The sequence below is a fragment of the Lepus europaeus genome, chromosome 9 (genome assembly GCF_033115175.1).
Source record: "Lepus europaeus isolate LE1 chromosome 9, mLepTim1.pri, whole genome shotgun sequence".
Classification (NCBI taxonomy): Eukaryota; Metazoa; Chordata; class Mammalia; order Lagomorpha; family Leporidae; genus Lepus; species Lepus europaeus.
This window is the reverse complement of record NC_084835.1, coordinates 84,323,339-84,338,871: the sequence shown is the minus strand read 5'-3', so window position 1 is coordinate 84,338,871 and position 15,533 is coordinate 84,323,339. Positions and strand designations below refer to the sequence as shown.

Here is a 15,533-nt window from a genome sequence, read left to right as displayed (position 1 = left end):
GTGTATTCTTTCACACCTCTTGTCCTGCATGTATATACCTGTGAGTTCACACTAAATACGTACTTTTAAAAAAACAAGTGGTATATTGTACTTTTGTTTCTGCAACTCAAAAAAAAAAAATAAATAAATAAAATAAAAACAAACCCACCACATCTTGTATTTGTCCATCTTGTAAAGGGCTCCGTGTCCTCTGCCATGTACGTGTCTCACAACTTAGCGATTTCCCTACTGGGAATGTGTCGAACACTGCTCCTGCCTGGACAGCTCCTGCAGGGAAGGTGTATTTTTTAATGCGTAGGCTTCCAAAGTGGCTGCACCAATGTATACCAATTTACACACCGGGGTAGGGATTTGTAATCCCTGCTGATTTACCAGAGATTACCACCAGATGGGTTCTAGGCTAGGCAAACCCCGCCCTCCACCGCCAGGCCTGACCCCGAGGCTCGCCCTTGCCCGCGCCCCTGGCCCTCGCCGCGGCCTCGCCCCTTCCGCCCCGCGGCCCCGCCCCTCGGCCGCGCCTCTTCCCAGGGTTTGCCGCGGGAGGGGCGGGGCCGCGCGCCATGACGTCACTGCCGGCCGGCCGCCATCTTGCTGGTTTGCGGCCGGACTCGGAGGTGGCGGAGGCGGCGGCGAGGGCGTGGGGAAGGGTGGGGTGAGGGGGCGAGGCCGCGACGCGGGCGGCGAAACTCTCCTCCCCTCCTGCCCCACCGCGTGGGCCGGCGTGAACGTGGTGTCGGAGGGATGTCCGCTTTCTCTGAGGCGGCGCTGGAGAAGAAGCTGTCGGAGTTGAGCAACTCGCAGCAGAGCGTGCAGACCCTATCCCTGTGGCTCATCCACCACCGAAAGCACTCGCGGCCCATCGTCACCGTGTGGGAGCGGGAGCTGCGCAAAGGTGAGTCGGCCGCGCCCGGCGCCCCCGGGACCCTCCGGCCTGCTGCCCGGCGCCCCCGGCTGCCCGGCGGCCGGAGCGCCGTCTCGGGGCCCGCGCGCGGCGGTCCGCGGGCCGGGAGCCGCGGCGAGCACCGCGCCTCCTGCAGCGCCGGCGCCTAGCAGGTGTTGAGTGAGGACGGGACGGCTAATAATAAACAAAAGATGAGTTGAGCGCGAACATTGTAGCGGGAGCTTGAGACTGTGCGCCCAGGGGAGGCCAGAAACGCGAGCAGATGATCGGTTTCATTGCGTGGGTTACAGTGGGTGATAGGGCACGGAGAGGTGGGGAAGTGCAGAGGAGATTGGTCGTGGCTCTGTGAGTTGCTGCGACCGTTTCTGTAACACATCAGGCGGTCTTACAGAATCCACAGCGGTGTCTAAAATGTCAGACGCGTGCTGCGGTGGATAGGGACCCTGAATAGGTAGATTTTAGACACTCCGGATTGGGCGAACTTAATTGTAACTTCTGGATGGCAGAAAATGAAGGCGTTAGATCCGCTCCATGGTGTTAATGCCTCTGTTGCAGCGTCTTTATTTTGCAACACGTTGGAGAGTGGTCCTGTAAACGAAGTAGAACTTTTTTGAGCCGATGCCTGCCCCTAAAATACCTAGAATAAGTTCACTTCTGCAGAGCAACTTTATTTGTAAGGATCTGACGTGATGGTAGCGCTATAACACATTAAATTTGCTCCGTCGGAGTTTGTACCATAATTCTTTGGGTAGAGTGGGCACTCTTCATTCTTGTTTCAGACATCCAGAGAAGGTACCGATTTCTCTGAGGTGCGAGGATCTTAATCAGAACCGGTGCTTGCCTACTGACCCATGTGGAAGCTATATGTTGTATTAGTATGAGAGCAACAGTGTGGTGCTGTTGGGTGCATGGAGTGAGCAGAAACTGCTGCTGGTGTTGTGGCATTTGCTTGTGGTTAAGGACATGGCCCTTAGAAGAAGTTGATTTACAGCATTGTTCTTCATGTTATGTATGTGTTTGTGGAGTGGCTTTCACAAGAAATTTCATCTTCCCTGAGTGGATGGCACTAATGTAAAGATTTGAAGGGGAGAGACATTGTGGTGCAGCGGATAAAACTGCCCTCCATCGGCTGGCGCCCTGGCTGCTCCGTTCCCCATTTCCGATCCAGCTCCCTGCTACTGCGCCTGCGGAAGCGGCGGAGGCGGGGCAAATGCTTGGGCCCTGCCACCCACGTGGGAGACCTGGATGGAGAGCCTGGCTTCCTCCTATCCAGTTCCAGCCCCTGCTGTTGTGGCCGCTTACGGAGTGAACCAGCAGATGGAAGTCTCTCTCTCTGTAACTTTGCCTTTTAAACTTTCAAATAAATAAATTAAAAAAATCTGGAACGGAACCTTGAGAAGTTGGGAATTGGTTTGTCTTCTACATTTACCGGACTTCAAGATGAGTGAAAGGTTTAACCTTTTTCTTGGAAAAAGCATTGAGAAACACATGAAATCTCAGATGATCTTGAAAATGATTACAAATCAATAGGAAAACGGGAATGTTGTTTATGGAATTTTCACATGCTAAACTTGAAAAGCAGATAAATGATACTTACTCTTAGTAATCAGTAAAGAAATAAACTGGAGGGATACCACTGTTCATTATTTTGGCAAAATAAGAAGGTGTGAAAATAGCAAGGATTGTTTTGGGTGAAGAAAAGGCGGATTCTTAGGCGGCTTGGTGGGGGTGTGACACGGGTATCTCCATTTTGGAGATGGACTACACAGCTTCTGCTAATGTTGAAGGTCTCTATCCCCTGATCCAGCAGTCCTTTTTGTAGGAACACTAGTATATCCTAGAAAGGAGTGTCAAGCTCATAATTAGGTTTATGGCGGCCTTGTAGTAACAGAATTGGAAATAGTTTACATCCCATTAGTTAAAGAATAGACAAACCTTATTATTCATACAAAATTGTCCAGCAGTTTCAGTGAATGGACCAGAGCTACATGAACAGCCTGACTGAATTAAAAAACAGCAAACAAAATAAGCAAGGTGCAGATCAATATGCTGTTTTGTAAAGTTTGAAAACATACAGAATGATACTCTGTTGTTTGCAGATACATAAATTACTATTAAAACACGCGTAGTAATGCTTAACACCATATTCCAAGATAGTGGTTACCATAGGGAGGGAAGAAATGGAATGAGATCTATGCTAATGTTATGAAATATTTTTTTAAATGTTGGTACAAATGTGGGAGACTGATAAGATGTGCTGGGTTCTGGGATGCTTCATAATTAAAGAAAAAGTAAAAGCCTGTAAGTACTCAAAGAAGCTTTAAAAGGAGAGCGGTGATGGTGATATTAGTGAGAATAGACGCGGGGGTGGTAGTGGAACTGCAGCTGCTGCTCCGTGCTGGTGTGGGTGAGTTTCCTTCCCTGACACATGACTGCCTTGCAGGGCATCCATAGCCTTTGTGTCCTGCCCCCTCCCTGCGGTTTGCTCATCAGCTTCAGCATCTCTATCTCCTATGGTGTAATGATGATGTTAATCACTTAGTGAGTGCTACATTACTAATGATCACTTGATACTGGATTATAATTGGGAGATTATATGTTGGTTATGAAGTAGGTAGTGGGCTTCTCTGTTGTTACTGAATTTGAATTATTTTGCTTGCATGGCCCTGTTGTGCTGCCTTTGATGAGGGTTCTATAAAATAATATATATAAGTATAATATATAAGTATATAACGTGTATTTATTGAATTTGTATTCACTAGTAAGGTTTTGGGTATGTAAGAGATATTAAATAAGTATTTTCTTAGCTGTTCTGATTTATGTGGTTTTAGGAAAGACAGGAAGGTTAAAGAATATTTGTTTTAAAAACCAGCAATTTAGATCCTTAATATAAGGAAATTCTGTTTTAAAGTGAAAAATTCAGGACCTCATATTGTCTTTTAGATAATTGTTTCTCTTCTAAAGTTAGAATGAATAAATAAGGAGACATTGTTTCTGTCTTAAGTTGTTATACTTAAAAATTTGATGTTGTCGGACTCTAATTTTTATGAATTGAGCTGATTTTTGTAACATTTTTAGCAGCAGGTTTAAATTATTGGTTAGTAGGCTGATGTTTTAAAAAGGAAACTTATTATGGAAATATAAAATATAAACTCCCATGTAGTTATCAACTAGCTTCAGACAATTAGGTTGTTTGTTAACACCTGAAAAAAGTCAGTTTCTTGCAATGTCATTGATGTCAGGTGGTACTTCTGTCGGTGTCCCGACCCTCCCTTTCAGTACTAAGGGTAGATACCCCTCTTTGTTCCTAGCCTCTGGAGTGTGTGCAGGGGCACTGTGCTTTCTTCCCCCTGGGAACTGGCTGCTGCAACCCAGGTGTGTTTCTTGATTAGCTCACTTTTTTTTTTTTTAGCCATTTATTTGAATCAGTATCCAAATAAAGTTCATTTATTGCAATTGGTTGCTATATTCTTTAAATGTCTTTAATATCTGGGTTCCCTCTTTTAATGTTATTTATAAATCGTTTAGATTTATTTATCTGAAAGGCAGAGCCACAGAGAGAGAGGGAGAAACAGAAGAGAGATTTCTATCTGCTGGTTCATTCCCTCAGATGATTACAGTAGACAGGTCTGGGCCAGGTCAAAGCTGCCAGACAGGAACTCCATCCAGGTCTCCCACAAGAGTGGCAGGGGCCTAACTACTTGGGCCATCTTCCCCTGCCTCCCTAGGGGCATTCGCAGGAAGCTGGGTCAGAAGTGGAGTAGCTGAGTCTCTAGCTGGCACTCTGATAAGGGATGTCAGTGTCAAAAGCAACTTAACCTGCTGTGCCACGACCCAGCTCCTTAATGTTATTCTTTTTTTTTTTAAAGTTCTGTTAATTTGTAAGCTGCCTTTTTTCTTTTCCAAATTAATTAATTTGAAAGGCAGAGATAGAGAGAAGGCAGGAGAGAGAGAGAGAAAGAAAGAGATTTTGCATCTGCTAGTTCACTCTCCAAACGGCCATAATGCCTGGAGCTGGGCTAATCCGAAGCTAGCAGCTTCTTCTGGATCTCCCACATGAGTGCAGGGGTCCAAGTACTTGGTCCACCTTCCATTGCTTTCCCAGACACATTTGGGAGCTGGGTCAGAAGTTGAGCAGCCAAGACTCCCAACCGGTGCCCATGTGGGATGCCGGCACCACAGGTGGAGGCTTAACCTTCTATACCACAGTGCTGGCCCCTAACATTATTCTTTGAGAAGACTAAATTAAGCGTTCCATAGGAATTCTCACAATCTGGACCAGGGATTTCTTAGATTTACTCGTTTGAAAATCCCTTTATTCCCTGTATTGGTAGTTACTACATTAGAAATTAAAAACATTTAGGGGCCAGTGTTGTGGGATAGTGGGTAAAGCCGCCACCTACAACACTGGCATCGCATATTGGCACCACATTGTGTCCCTGCTGATCCATTTCCGATCTAGCTCCCTGCTGGTGGCCAGATAAAAAGCAGTGGAAGATAAGCCAAGTCTTTGGGCCCCTACCACCGACATGGGAGACCTAGAAGAAGGTCCTGGCTTCTCTCTGGACTAGAGTTGGCAGTTGCAACCGTCTGGGGAATGAGCCAGCAGATGGAAGATTTCTGTCTGTGTCTCCCTTTGTCTCTAACTCTGCCTTTCAAATAAACATCTCTCTTTTTTATTGTTTAGATTTATTTATTTAATTAGAGGCAGAGTTACAGACAGAGAAGTCTTCCATATGCTGGTTCACTCCCCAAATGGCCACAATGGCCAGGGCTGAGCAGATCTGAAGCCAGGAACCGGGAGCTTCTTCTGGGTCTGGGATCCCACATGGTTGCAGGAGCCCAGGCACTTGGGCAATCTTCCATTGCTTTCCCAGGCCATAAGCAGAGAGCTGGTTTGGAAGAGGAGCAGCTAGGACATAAACATAGGGGATGCTAACGCTGCAGGTGGAGGCTTAACCTACAACATCGTAGTGCTGGCCCCTCAAACTGGTTTTTTTTTTTTTTTTTTTTTTTAGTATTTTTAAATTGTTGTTTTAAAGATTTATTTATTTGAAAGGCAGAGTTACAGAGAGGCAGAGGCAGAGAGACAGACAGACAGAGGGACAGGTTTTCCGTCAGTTAGTTCAATCCCCATATGGCCACAACGCCTGGAGAAGCGCTGGAGCAAGGAGTTTCTTCTGAATCTCCCACGTGGATGCTGGGGCTCAAGGAGTTGGGCCATCTTCTGCTTTTCCAGGCCATAGCAGAGGGCTGGATCGGAAGTGAACAGCTAGGACTTGAACCGGTGCCTATGTAGGATGCCGGCACTGCAGGCAGTGGCTTTACCCATTGCACCATTGCACTGGCCTCTAAAGATTTATTTTTAATTATTTGAAAGGCAGAGTTACAGAGAGGTAGAGGCAGAGAGGTCTCCCATCTGCTGGTTCACTCCCCAAATGGCTGTGACTGGGGCGAGGCCAGCCCAAAGCCAGGAGCCAGTAGCTTCTTCCAGGTCCCTGACATGAGTGCAGGGGCTCAAGCACTTGGGCCATCTTCTGTGGGCTTTCACAGGCACATTATTGGGGAGCTGGCTTGCAAGTGGAGTAGCTGGGACTTGAACTAGTGCCACTATGGGATGCTGGCGCTGCAGGCCAGCACTTTAGCCTGCTGTGCCACAGCGCAGGCCTCAAATAAACAAATGTTAAAAAATAATAAAGAAACTAAAGCATTTAGAAGTATTTATTTTATATGTATATTTAAAAACTGCATTACTAAGTTGATTTCATGTTAACGTAAAATGTTATTTTAATGAAAAATAATTGTATTTTGTAAAAAGTTTAGGAAAAGGAGTGATTGACATTTTTATAATCTTTATGATGAATATTCTAAGGCCGGCGCCGCGGCTCAATAGGCTAATCCTCTGCCTGCGGCGCTGGCACACTGGGTTCTAGTCCTGGTCAGGGCGCTGGATTCTGTCCCGGTTGCCCCTCTTCCGGTCCAGCTCTCTGCTGTGGCTCGGGAGTGCAGTGGAGGATGGCCCAAGTGCTTGGGCTCTGCACCCCATGGGAGACCAAGAGAGGCACCTGGCTTCGGATCAGCGGCGGCCATTGGAGGGTGAACCAACGGCAAAGGAAGACCTTTCTCTGTCTTTCTCTCTCACTGTCCACTTTGCCTGTCCAAAAAAAAAAAAAAAAAAAAAAAAGAATATTCTAATGGAAGACAACTGGATTTTCATGTATGTTTCTGCATTCAGTCTTTAACGGTAGAGATTTATTTTTTTGAAAGGCAGAGCAACAGAGATGGAGAGACAGAAGGAGAGATCTTCATCAACTGGTTCATTCCCCAAATGGCTGCAGCAGCCAGGTCTGGGCCAGTCTGAGGTCAGCAGCCAGGAACTCCATCCTGGTCTCCTATATGAGCGGCAAGGACTCAAGTTCTTGGGCCATCTCATGCTGCCTTCCTAGGAACATTAGCAGGGAGCTGGTGCGGGATGCCAGCATTGTAAGCGGTGGCTTAACCTTATGGGCCTCAGTGGCGGCCCTGTGCATTCAGTCATGCTGCGTCTCATTTTCACATCACTGCGGTTTCATCACTGTGCGTGTGTGACAAGACTATAGTGAAAAAAGTCAAATGTTATCTTAGCATTCCTATGAAAGTGGTTCTGACTTCATGGGCTCCATGAAAGGGTCTTGAAGACCCCTAAGGGTCTACAGACTGTTCCTGAGAACCAGACCATTTTTTTGTGAACTGGTGGAACAGGAGACGAAGTAAGATTCATTACTTTGCCATAAATGGCTGTGTTCCCTCCAAAATGTTAATTGCTCTGAAAACCTTTAGCCTATTGTGTAGTTTTTAGATTTTCTCTTCTCTGACATAAAACTTTATTTTAAAAATTGATGTGGTTGGGACTGGCACTGTGGCATAGAAGGTTAGGCCTCCGCCTGCAGTGTTGGCAGCCCAAATGGGCATCAGGTTGAGTCCTGGCTGCTCCCTGCTGATGTGCCTGGGAAAGCAGCAGAACATGGCCCAGCTACTTAGGCCCCTGCACCCAAGTTGGAGACCCGGAAGAAGCTACTGGCCCAACCTGCTGCCATTGCTGTCATTTAAAGGAGAATGAACCAGTGGACGGAATATCTCTCTCTGTCATGGCGCCCCTTCTCTGTAACTCTGACTTTCAAATTAAATAAATCTAAAAAAAAAATTGATTTGATGTTTTTGCTTCTGGCTAAGCAAATTGCCTTTACATTTTAAACATAAATAGAGGTGTGCATCTACGTTCAACAAACATGACAATCTGTAGTTTTACAGTTTAGTTTCATGAAGTGGACTTTTCAAATGTACAGCTAGATGTTTCTTTTATGCTTTATTCAGGAAAGACCAACTGAGCACCGTACTTAGTAAACCAGGAGTGACTCAGCAGATAGGTATGTAGCTGTCTGCATGGTGCTTACATATCTGCCAGGGAAGCTGACTCTACTGATCTGCTATCTGTACAATAATGCAAAGAAAAAATGTAATTGGGAATCCAGCCTTGTTTAGGGAATCAGGATTTGAAGTATGAATAGAATTCACTAGGAGCTATGCAAAGAGTATAGACATAATTTTTACTATTACCTTAAATTATCTGAATGCAGGCTTATGCAGAAAACCTTATTTGACATTTGAAATATTTGACATTGAAATAGAGTATTTTACTTTCTAAGTCCTTTTTGGAGTGAGGCAGAAAACTATACTGTGTAGATAAATTATGTAGTGTTTTATGTCCCAGAAACTTTAAGGTGGTAAGATACAACAGATGCTGGTGAGGATGTGGGGAAAAAGGGACACTATCCCACTGTTGCTGGGAATGCAAACTGTTAAAGCCGCTATGGAAGTCAGTCTGGAGATTCCTCAGAAACCTGAACGTAACCCTACCGTACAACCCAGCCATCCCACTCCTTGGAATTTACCCAAAGGAAATTAAGTTGGCAAACAAAAAAAGCTGTCTGCATCTTAATGTTTATTGCAGCTCAATTCACAATAGCTAAGACCTAGAATCAACCTAAATGCCCATCAACAGTAGACTGGATAAAGAAATTATGAGACATGTACTCTACAGAATACTATACAGCAGTAAAAAACAGTGGAATCCGGTCATTTGCAACAAAATGGAGGAATCTGGAAAGCATCATGCTGAGTGAAATAAGCCAGTCCCAAAGGGACAAATATCATATGTTCTCCCTGATTGGTGACAACTAACTGAGCACCAAAAAGGAAACCTGTTGAAGTGAAATGGACACTGTGAGAAATAGTGACTTGATCAGCCCTTGTCCTGACTGTTGATGAACAACTTAATACTTCATTGCTTTTAGTATTTTTTTTTGTTCTACTTAATACTATTAGTAGAATACTGTTGGTTGAACTCTGTAATTAACACACAATTATTCTTAGGTGTTGAAATTTAACTGAAAAGAGATCTCTGTTAAATATAAGAGTGGGACTGAGGGAGAAGATGTACAATTTGGGACATGCTCAATCAGACTTGCCCCAAATGGTAGAGTTAGAAACGTGCCAGGGGATTCCAATTCAATCCCATCAAGGTGGCATGTACCAATGCCATCTCACTAGTCCAAGTGGTCAATTTCTGTTCACAGTTGATCATAATGATAGGACTAAGAGTCAAAGGGATCACACAAACAAGACTAGTGTCTGCTAATACTAACTGATAGAATCAAAAAGGGAGAGAACGATCCAACCTGGGAAGCGGGATACACAGCAGACATAGAATGGCAGATGTCCTAAACAGCACTGTGGCCTCAGAATCAGCCCTTAAGGCATTCAGATCTGGCTGAAGAGCCCATGAGAGTATTTTTAGGCATGGAAAGCAAAGACACTCTGGCAAAAAAAAACAAACAAACCCAAAAACCTAAATGAAAGATCTCTGCGAGTGAGATCCCAGTGGAAAGAACGGGGCCATCAAAGAAGGAGGTACCTTTCTCTGAAGGGAGGAGAGAACTTCCACTTTGACTGTGACCCTGTCGGAATAAGATCAAAGTCGGTGAACTCAAAAGGCTTCCATAGCCTTGGCAGCTCATGACAAGAGCCTAGGATGATTACTGACGCCATAAACAAGAGTGTCAAATTGTTAAGTCAAAAACAGGAGTCACTGTGCACTTACTCCTCATGTAGGATCTCTGTCCTTAATGTGTTGTACAATGTGATTTAATGCTATAACTAGTACTCAAACAGTACTTTACACTGTGTGTTTCTGTGTGGGTGCAAACTGTTGAAATCTTTACTTAATATATGCCAAATTGATCTTGTGTATATAAAGATAATTGAAAATGAATCTTGATGTGAATGGAATGGGAGAGGGAGCGGGAGAGGGGAGGGTTTTGGGTGGAAGGGAAGTTATGGGGGGGGAAAGGCCATTGTAATCCATAAACTTCTTCCCCTACAATTGCTCTTTTCTTTTCAGCATTTTCTTGTGTGTTCTTATTTGGTTTTTCTATAGAAACTCTATAATCAAATTATCTTTTATGAGAGAAAAGTATGTTGGTACTTTTGTAGTTAATACTTCAATTTATTACAGTAGCTTAGAGAATTCACACCTTTATAATGGCCATCTTTAGGCTAGGAATTGTACAATCTTATTTTAAATGTGTACTTACAATTGTTTAGTTCTCACACTTGTTCAGCTATCATTTCATGATGCATTATAAAATTCCATAAAGAGCATCTTTTTTTTTTTTTTTTTTTTTTGGACAGGCAGAGTGGACAGTGAGAGAGAGAGAGACAGAGACAAAGGTCTTCCTTTTGCCGTTGGTTCACCTTCCAATGGCCGCCGCGGTAGCGCGCTGCGGCCGGCGCACTGCGCTGATCCGATGGCAGGAGCCAGGTGCTTCTCCTGGTCTCCCATGGGGTGCAGGGCCCAAGGACTTGGGCCATCCTCCACTGCACTCCCTGGCCACAGCAGAGAGCTGGCCTGGAAGAGGGGCAACCGGGACAGGATGGGTGCCCCGACCGGGACTAGAACCCGGTGTGCCGGCGCTGCAAGGTGGAGGATTAGCCTAGTGAGCCACGGTGCCGGCCAAGAGCATCTTTTATGTTTAGGATAATTGTATTTTTTTTTTGTTTTGTTTTTGTTTTTTTTTGACAGGCAGAGTGGACAGTGAGAGAGAGAGAGACAGAGAGAAAGGTCTTCCTTTGCCGTTGGTTCACCCTCCAATGGCCGCCGCAGCTGGCGCATCTTGCTGATCCGAAGGCAGGAGTCAGGTGCTTCTCCTGGTCTCCCATGAGGTGCAGGGCCCAAGCACTTGGGCCATCCTCCACTGCCTTCCCGGGCCATAGCAGAGAGCTGGCCTGGAAGAGGGGCAACCGGGACAGACTCCGGCACCCCGACCGGGACTAGAACCCGGTGTGCCGGCGCTGCAAGGTGGAGGATTAGCCTGTTGAGCCACGGCGCTGGCAGTATTTGTTAAGTGCCTCTTATTTGATTTTAGTACAGGCTGAACAAAGGAAAAGAGGATTAAATTACATTTCGAAGAAAGACTTTAAAGTTTTATCAATTAAGTTTTTTGTAAGCTCAGAAAATAGTACTGATTGATTTTTGTGATGGTACACTTTGGTTCAACATCATTCTGTTTCAAAGAGTGTGGTTTTAAAAATCTTAGGGACCGGTGCTGGGGCATATTGGGTAAATCACCAACTGGAGTGCCAGCATCCCATATGGGTGCCAGTTCAAGTCCTGACTGCTCTACTTCCTATCTAACTCCTTGCTAATATGCCTGGGAAAGCAGCAGAAGGTGGCCCAAGTAGTTGGGCCCCTGCACCCATGTGGGAGACCTGGAATAAGCTCCTGGCTCCTGGCTTCCGATCAGCTCAGCTCTGGCTGTTGAGGCCATTGTAGAGTGAATCAGCTGAAGGAAGACCACTTTCTGCCTCTGCCTCTGCCTCTGCCTGTGCCTTTCAAATAAAATAATAAATCTTAAAAAAAAAACCCTCTCAGATATTTAATCATTTGTCTTTTTCTCTAGTACTTTCAAAGTAAATTTGTACCAAGGACCATTATTTTTACTAGACTCTCAAAATATGCGGTTTTCTTAGTAGAGTGTCATGAGGTGTTATTTTGAAACGCACTTGACATGGTTGATTGTGACAGGTTGACTGGACTAGTGGTGCTTAGAGCATGTATTGTTTTGGGTGTGTCTATCTGGGTGTTTTTGGATACCATTTGAATTGGAATTAAAACAGATGCCCTCCCTAATGTGAGTAGACATTAGCCAGTCAGCTGAAGACCTCAATAGAACAAAAAGGTTGATTCTCCAGTGATGAGGAGGGAAGTTCCTCCTGCCTTCCTGCCTTTGAGTGGGGACGTGAGGTTTTTTTTTCCTGCCTTACAATTTTAGTTGAAGCATCGGCAGTTCTTCCCAGGTCTCCAGCCTGCCAGCCTTCAGACTGGAACTGCATCATTGGCACTCCTGATTTTCAGGCCTTTCAAGTTGGACTGTAACTACACAGTTGGCGGCTCTGAGTCTCCAGTTTGTCAGTGGCAGGGCTTGGAATGGTCAGCCTCCAAAATCTCATGATCAGTTCCTTGTAAAAAAAAAAAAGTGTCTCTTTTGGTTCTATATCTGTGGAGAATTCTGAGTAGTGCTCTGAGTACAGGTAATCTTAGTACTTTGCATATGTTTACTTACATTTAGTTAGTAAATCAGCAAACATTAGAGGTCTTCAAAAAGTTCATAGAGGAGTGGGCGCTTTGGCACAGTAATTAGGTTAAGCGCTGACTGGTGCCAGCATCTCACATGGGCTCCAGTACCAGTACCAGCTGCTCCACTTCTGATCCAGCTCCCCGCTAATGGCCTGGGAGAGCAGTGGAAGATGGCTCAAATACTTGGACCCATGCATCCATGTGGAAGACCCAAAAGAAGCTCTTGACTCCTGGCTTTGGATCGGCCCAGTTCCTGCCTTTGTAGCCATTTAGGAAGTGGATGGAAGACCTCTCTCTCATTCTCTCCTTCTCTGACTCTCAAATAAATTTATCTTTAAAAAAAAAGTTCATGGAAAATTTGTTACGAAAAAACTATATAAGGATTCCAAAAATTTTTTTTCATCAAAATAAACTTTGAATTCCATTCCCATAAACTTTTTTTTTTGGAAGATTGGTTTATCTATTTGAAACGTAGACAAAGTGGAAGAGGTAGAGAAAGAGATCTTCCATCCACTTCCATCCCCAATGGCTGCAGAAGTCGTATCTGGACCAGACTGAAGCCAGCAATTTTAAAGCCAGCAGATGCAAAATTTGTCCCCCGCCCCCCACCTTTGGAATAAATAAATCTTTGGGGAAAAAAGGTGTTAGCAACCTCTGCATATAATTTTATTATCCTTTTTTTTTTTTTTTTTTTTTTTGACAGGCAGAGTGGAGAGAGAGAGAGAGAGAAAGGTCTTCTTTTTTGCCTTTGGTTCACGCTCCAATGGCCGCTGCAGCCGGCTCATCTCGCTGATCCAAAGGCAGGGGCCAGGTGCTTCTCCTGGTCTCCCATGTGGGTGCAGGGCCCAAGGACTTGGGCCATAGCAGAGAGCTGGCCTGGAAGAGGGGCAACCGGGATAGAATCCGGGGCCCCAACCGGGATTAGAACCCGGTGTGCCGGCGCCGCAAGGTGGAGGATTAGCCTGTTAAGCCACGGCACCGGCACTTATTATCCTTTTTAAATCCTTTTTAATTTGAGAACTTTCACCTTTTTTCTTTAAGGTGTTTTTTTTTTTTTTTGAAAGAGTTACAGAGAGAAAGGGAGAGGTAGAGAGCTTCCATCTGCTGGTTCACTCCCAAATGATCCCAATAGCTGGGGCTGGGCAAGGCTGAAGTCAGGAGCTAGGAACTTCTTCCAAGTTTCCCAGGTGGGTGCAGGGGCCCAAACACTTGGGCCACCTTTCAGTGCTTTCCCAGGTGCAGTAACAGGTAGCTGGATTGGAAATGGAGCAGCTGGGTCTCAAACTGGCACCTGTATTGGATGCTGGTGTTTCAGGTAACAACTTAACCCACTGTGCCACAACACTGACCCACCTTTTCTCTATCCCACATGGGCACTGATTCAAGTCCTGGCTGATCCACTTCCGACTCAGCTCCTTGCTATGGCCTAGGAAAGCAGTAGAAGATGGCCCAGGTCCTTGGGCCCCTGCATCCATGTGGGAGACCTGGAAGAAGCTCCTGGCTCCTGGCTTCAGATTGGCCCAGCTCCAGCCATTGCAACCATCTGGGGAGTGAACCAGCAGATGAGACTGACTGTCTCTCTCTCTCTCTCTCTCTCTCTCTCTGCAACTCTGTATATCAAATAGATAAATAAATGAGTGAATCTTAAAAAAGCATTTTTATATTTTCTCTTTGGCATATTATCCAAATTGCCAACATCACTCCTCTTGCACTTTGAGATTATTAAACACGGCAATGCCTTGATAGTTGATCTGGTAACTGACACTACCAGTAAGTTAGTAACAGGTAGTGAATATTTGTATATACAGTGTGGGTACGTTGGAAAAAGGTATTGATTCTGGGCAGGATAGAGTGAACTGACACCGGATTCCTTCATGCTTGTTAGAGGCCATGCAGTTTAAAGCTTATGAATAGTTTTTTTCTGGAATTTTCCATGTATTTTCAGACCATGGTTGATCCTGGGTAACTGAGACTGTATATAAAGGATGACTACTTTATCTCTTCATATACTTTCTTCAGTCTTCTTTTAATCTGTGACTTCCATAACACATATTTGTTGGTTTAGTAGTGTTCTATAGGTCCTTTAGGGTCTGTTCATTTTTTCCCCCATTCATTTTCTTTCTGTTCCCCAGTCTCAATTTTACTTATCTTCAAATTCACTAATTCTCCCTACTCTGCACTTTCCATTGTGTCACCTACCTACTGCTTTTTACTGCTTTTGGAACATTTCGTTGTATTTTAATGGCTTTGTGTTGAGTTTCTTATTGCTGTAGGACTGAGCCTATCTCTTGATTCGCTCAGAATCTAGCATAAAGTAGACATTTCAGTAAAGGTGTTGAATGAGTTAATGAATGTTGGAAAGTATATAGAATCTGAAGCTTTAGAGTTAAAAGGAATATTGCTGGATGTTTCCCTATTTTTTTTTTTTAAACTTATTTACTTGAAAGAGAATTACAGAGAGAGGAGAGGCAGAGAGAGAGAGAGAGAGAGCTCTTCCATCCGCTGTTTCACTCCCCAGTTGGCCACAACAGCTGGAGCTGTGCTGATCCGAAGCCAGGAGCCAGGGTCTTCTTCCAGGTCTCCCACATGGGTGCAGGGTCCCAATAACTTGGGCTATCTTCTGCTTTTGCAGGCTATAGCAGAAAACTGGATTGAAGAGGAGCAGTCTGGATTAGAACCGGCGCCCATATGGGATGCCGACACTGCAGGTGGCGGCTTTACCCGCTAAGCCACAGCGCTGGCCCCCTCCCTATTTCTTTTGAAAGTAAATGTCTGATTTAGGAAATTCTAATATCTTGAGTCAAGCAGTGAACCACAGTTAAAAATATTTTCAATCAGGGCTGGCACTGTGGCTCACTTGGTTAATTCTTCGCCTGTGGTGCCGGCATCCCATATAGGCACCGGGTTCTAGTCTTGGTTGCTCCTCTTCCAGTCCAGCTCTCTGCTGTGGCCCGGGAA

The 15,533-nt window shown here is 45.0% G+C and overlaps 1 protein-coding gene across 2 annotated transcripts in view; it reads left to right on the top strand.

Annotated features, from left to right (window-relative positions):
- The first annotated feature begins 634 nt into the window (after positions 1-634).
- The window catches only part of RPRD1A (regulation of nuclear pre-mRNA domain containing 1A), an 87,621-nt gene continuing 72,722 nt past the window's right edge, over positions 635-15,533 (top strand). Inside the window, exon 1 of one of the 2 annotated variants that reach the window (XM_062201564.1) lies at positions 635-892. In XM_062201564.1, the coding sequence (XP_062057548.1) occupies positions 742-892 (151 nt within the window). In that variant the 5' untranslated portion in view covers positions 635-741. The remainder of the gene's footprint in view (positions 893-15,533) is intronic. The other variant, XM_062201562.1, reaches the window with a different exon arrangement.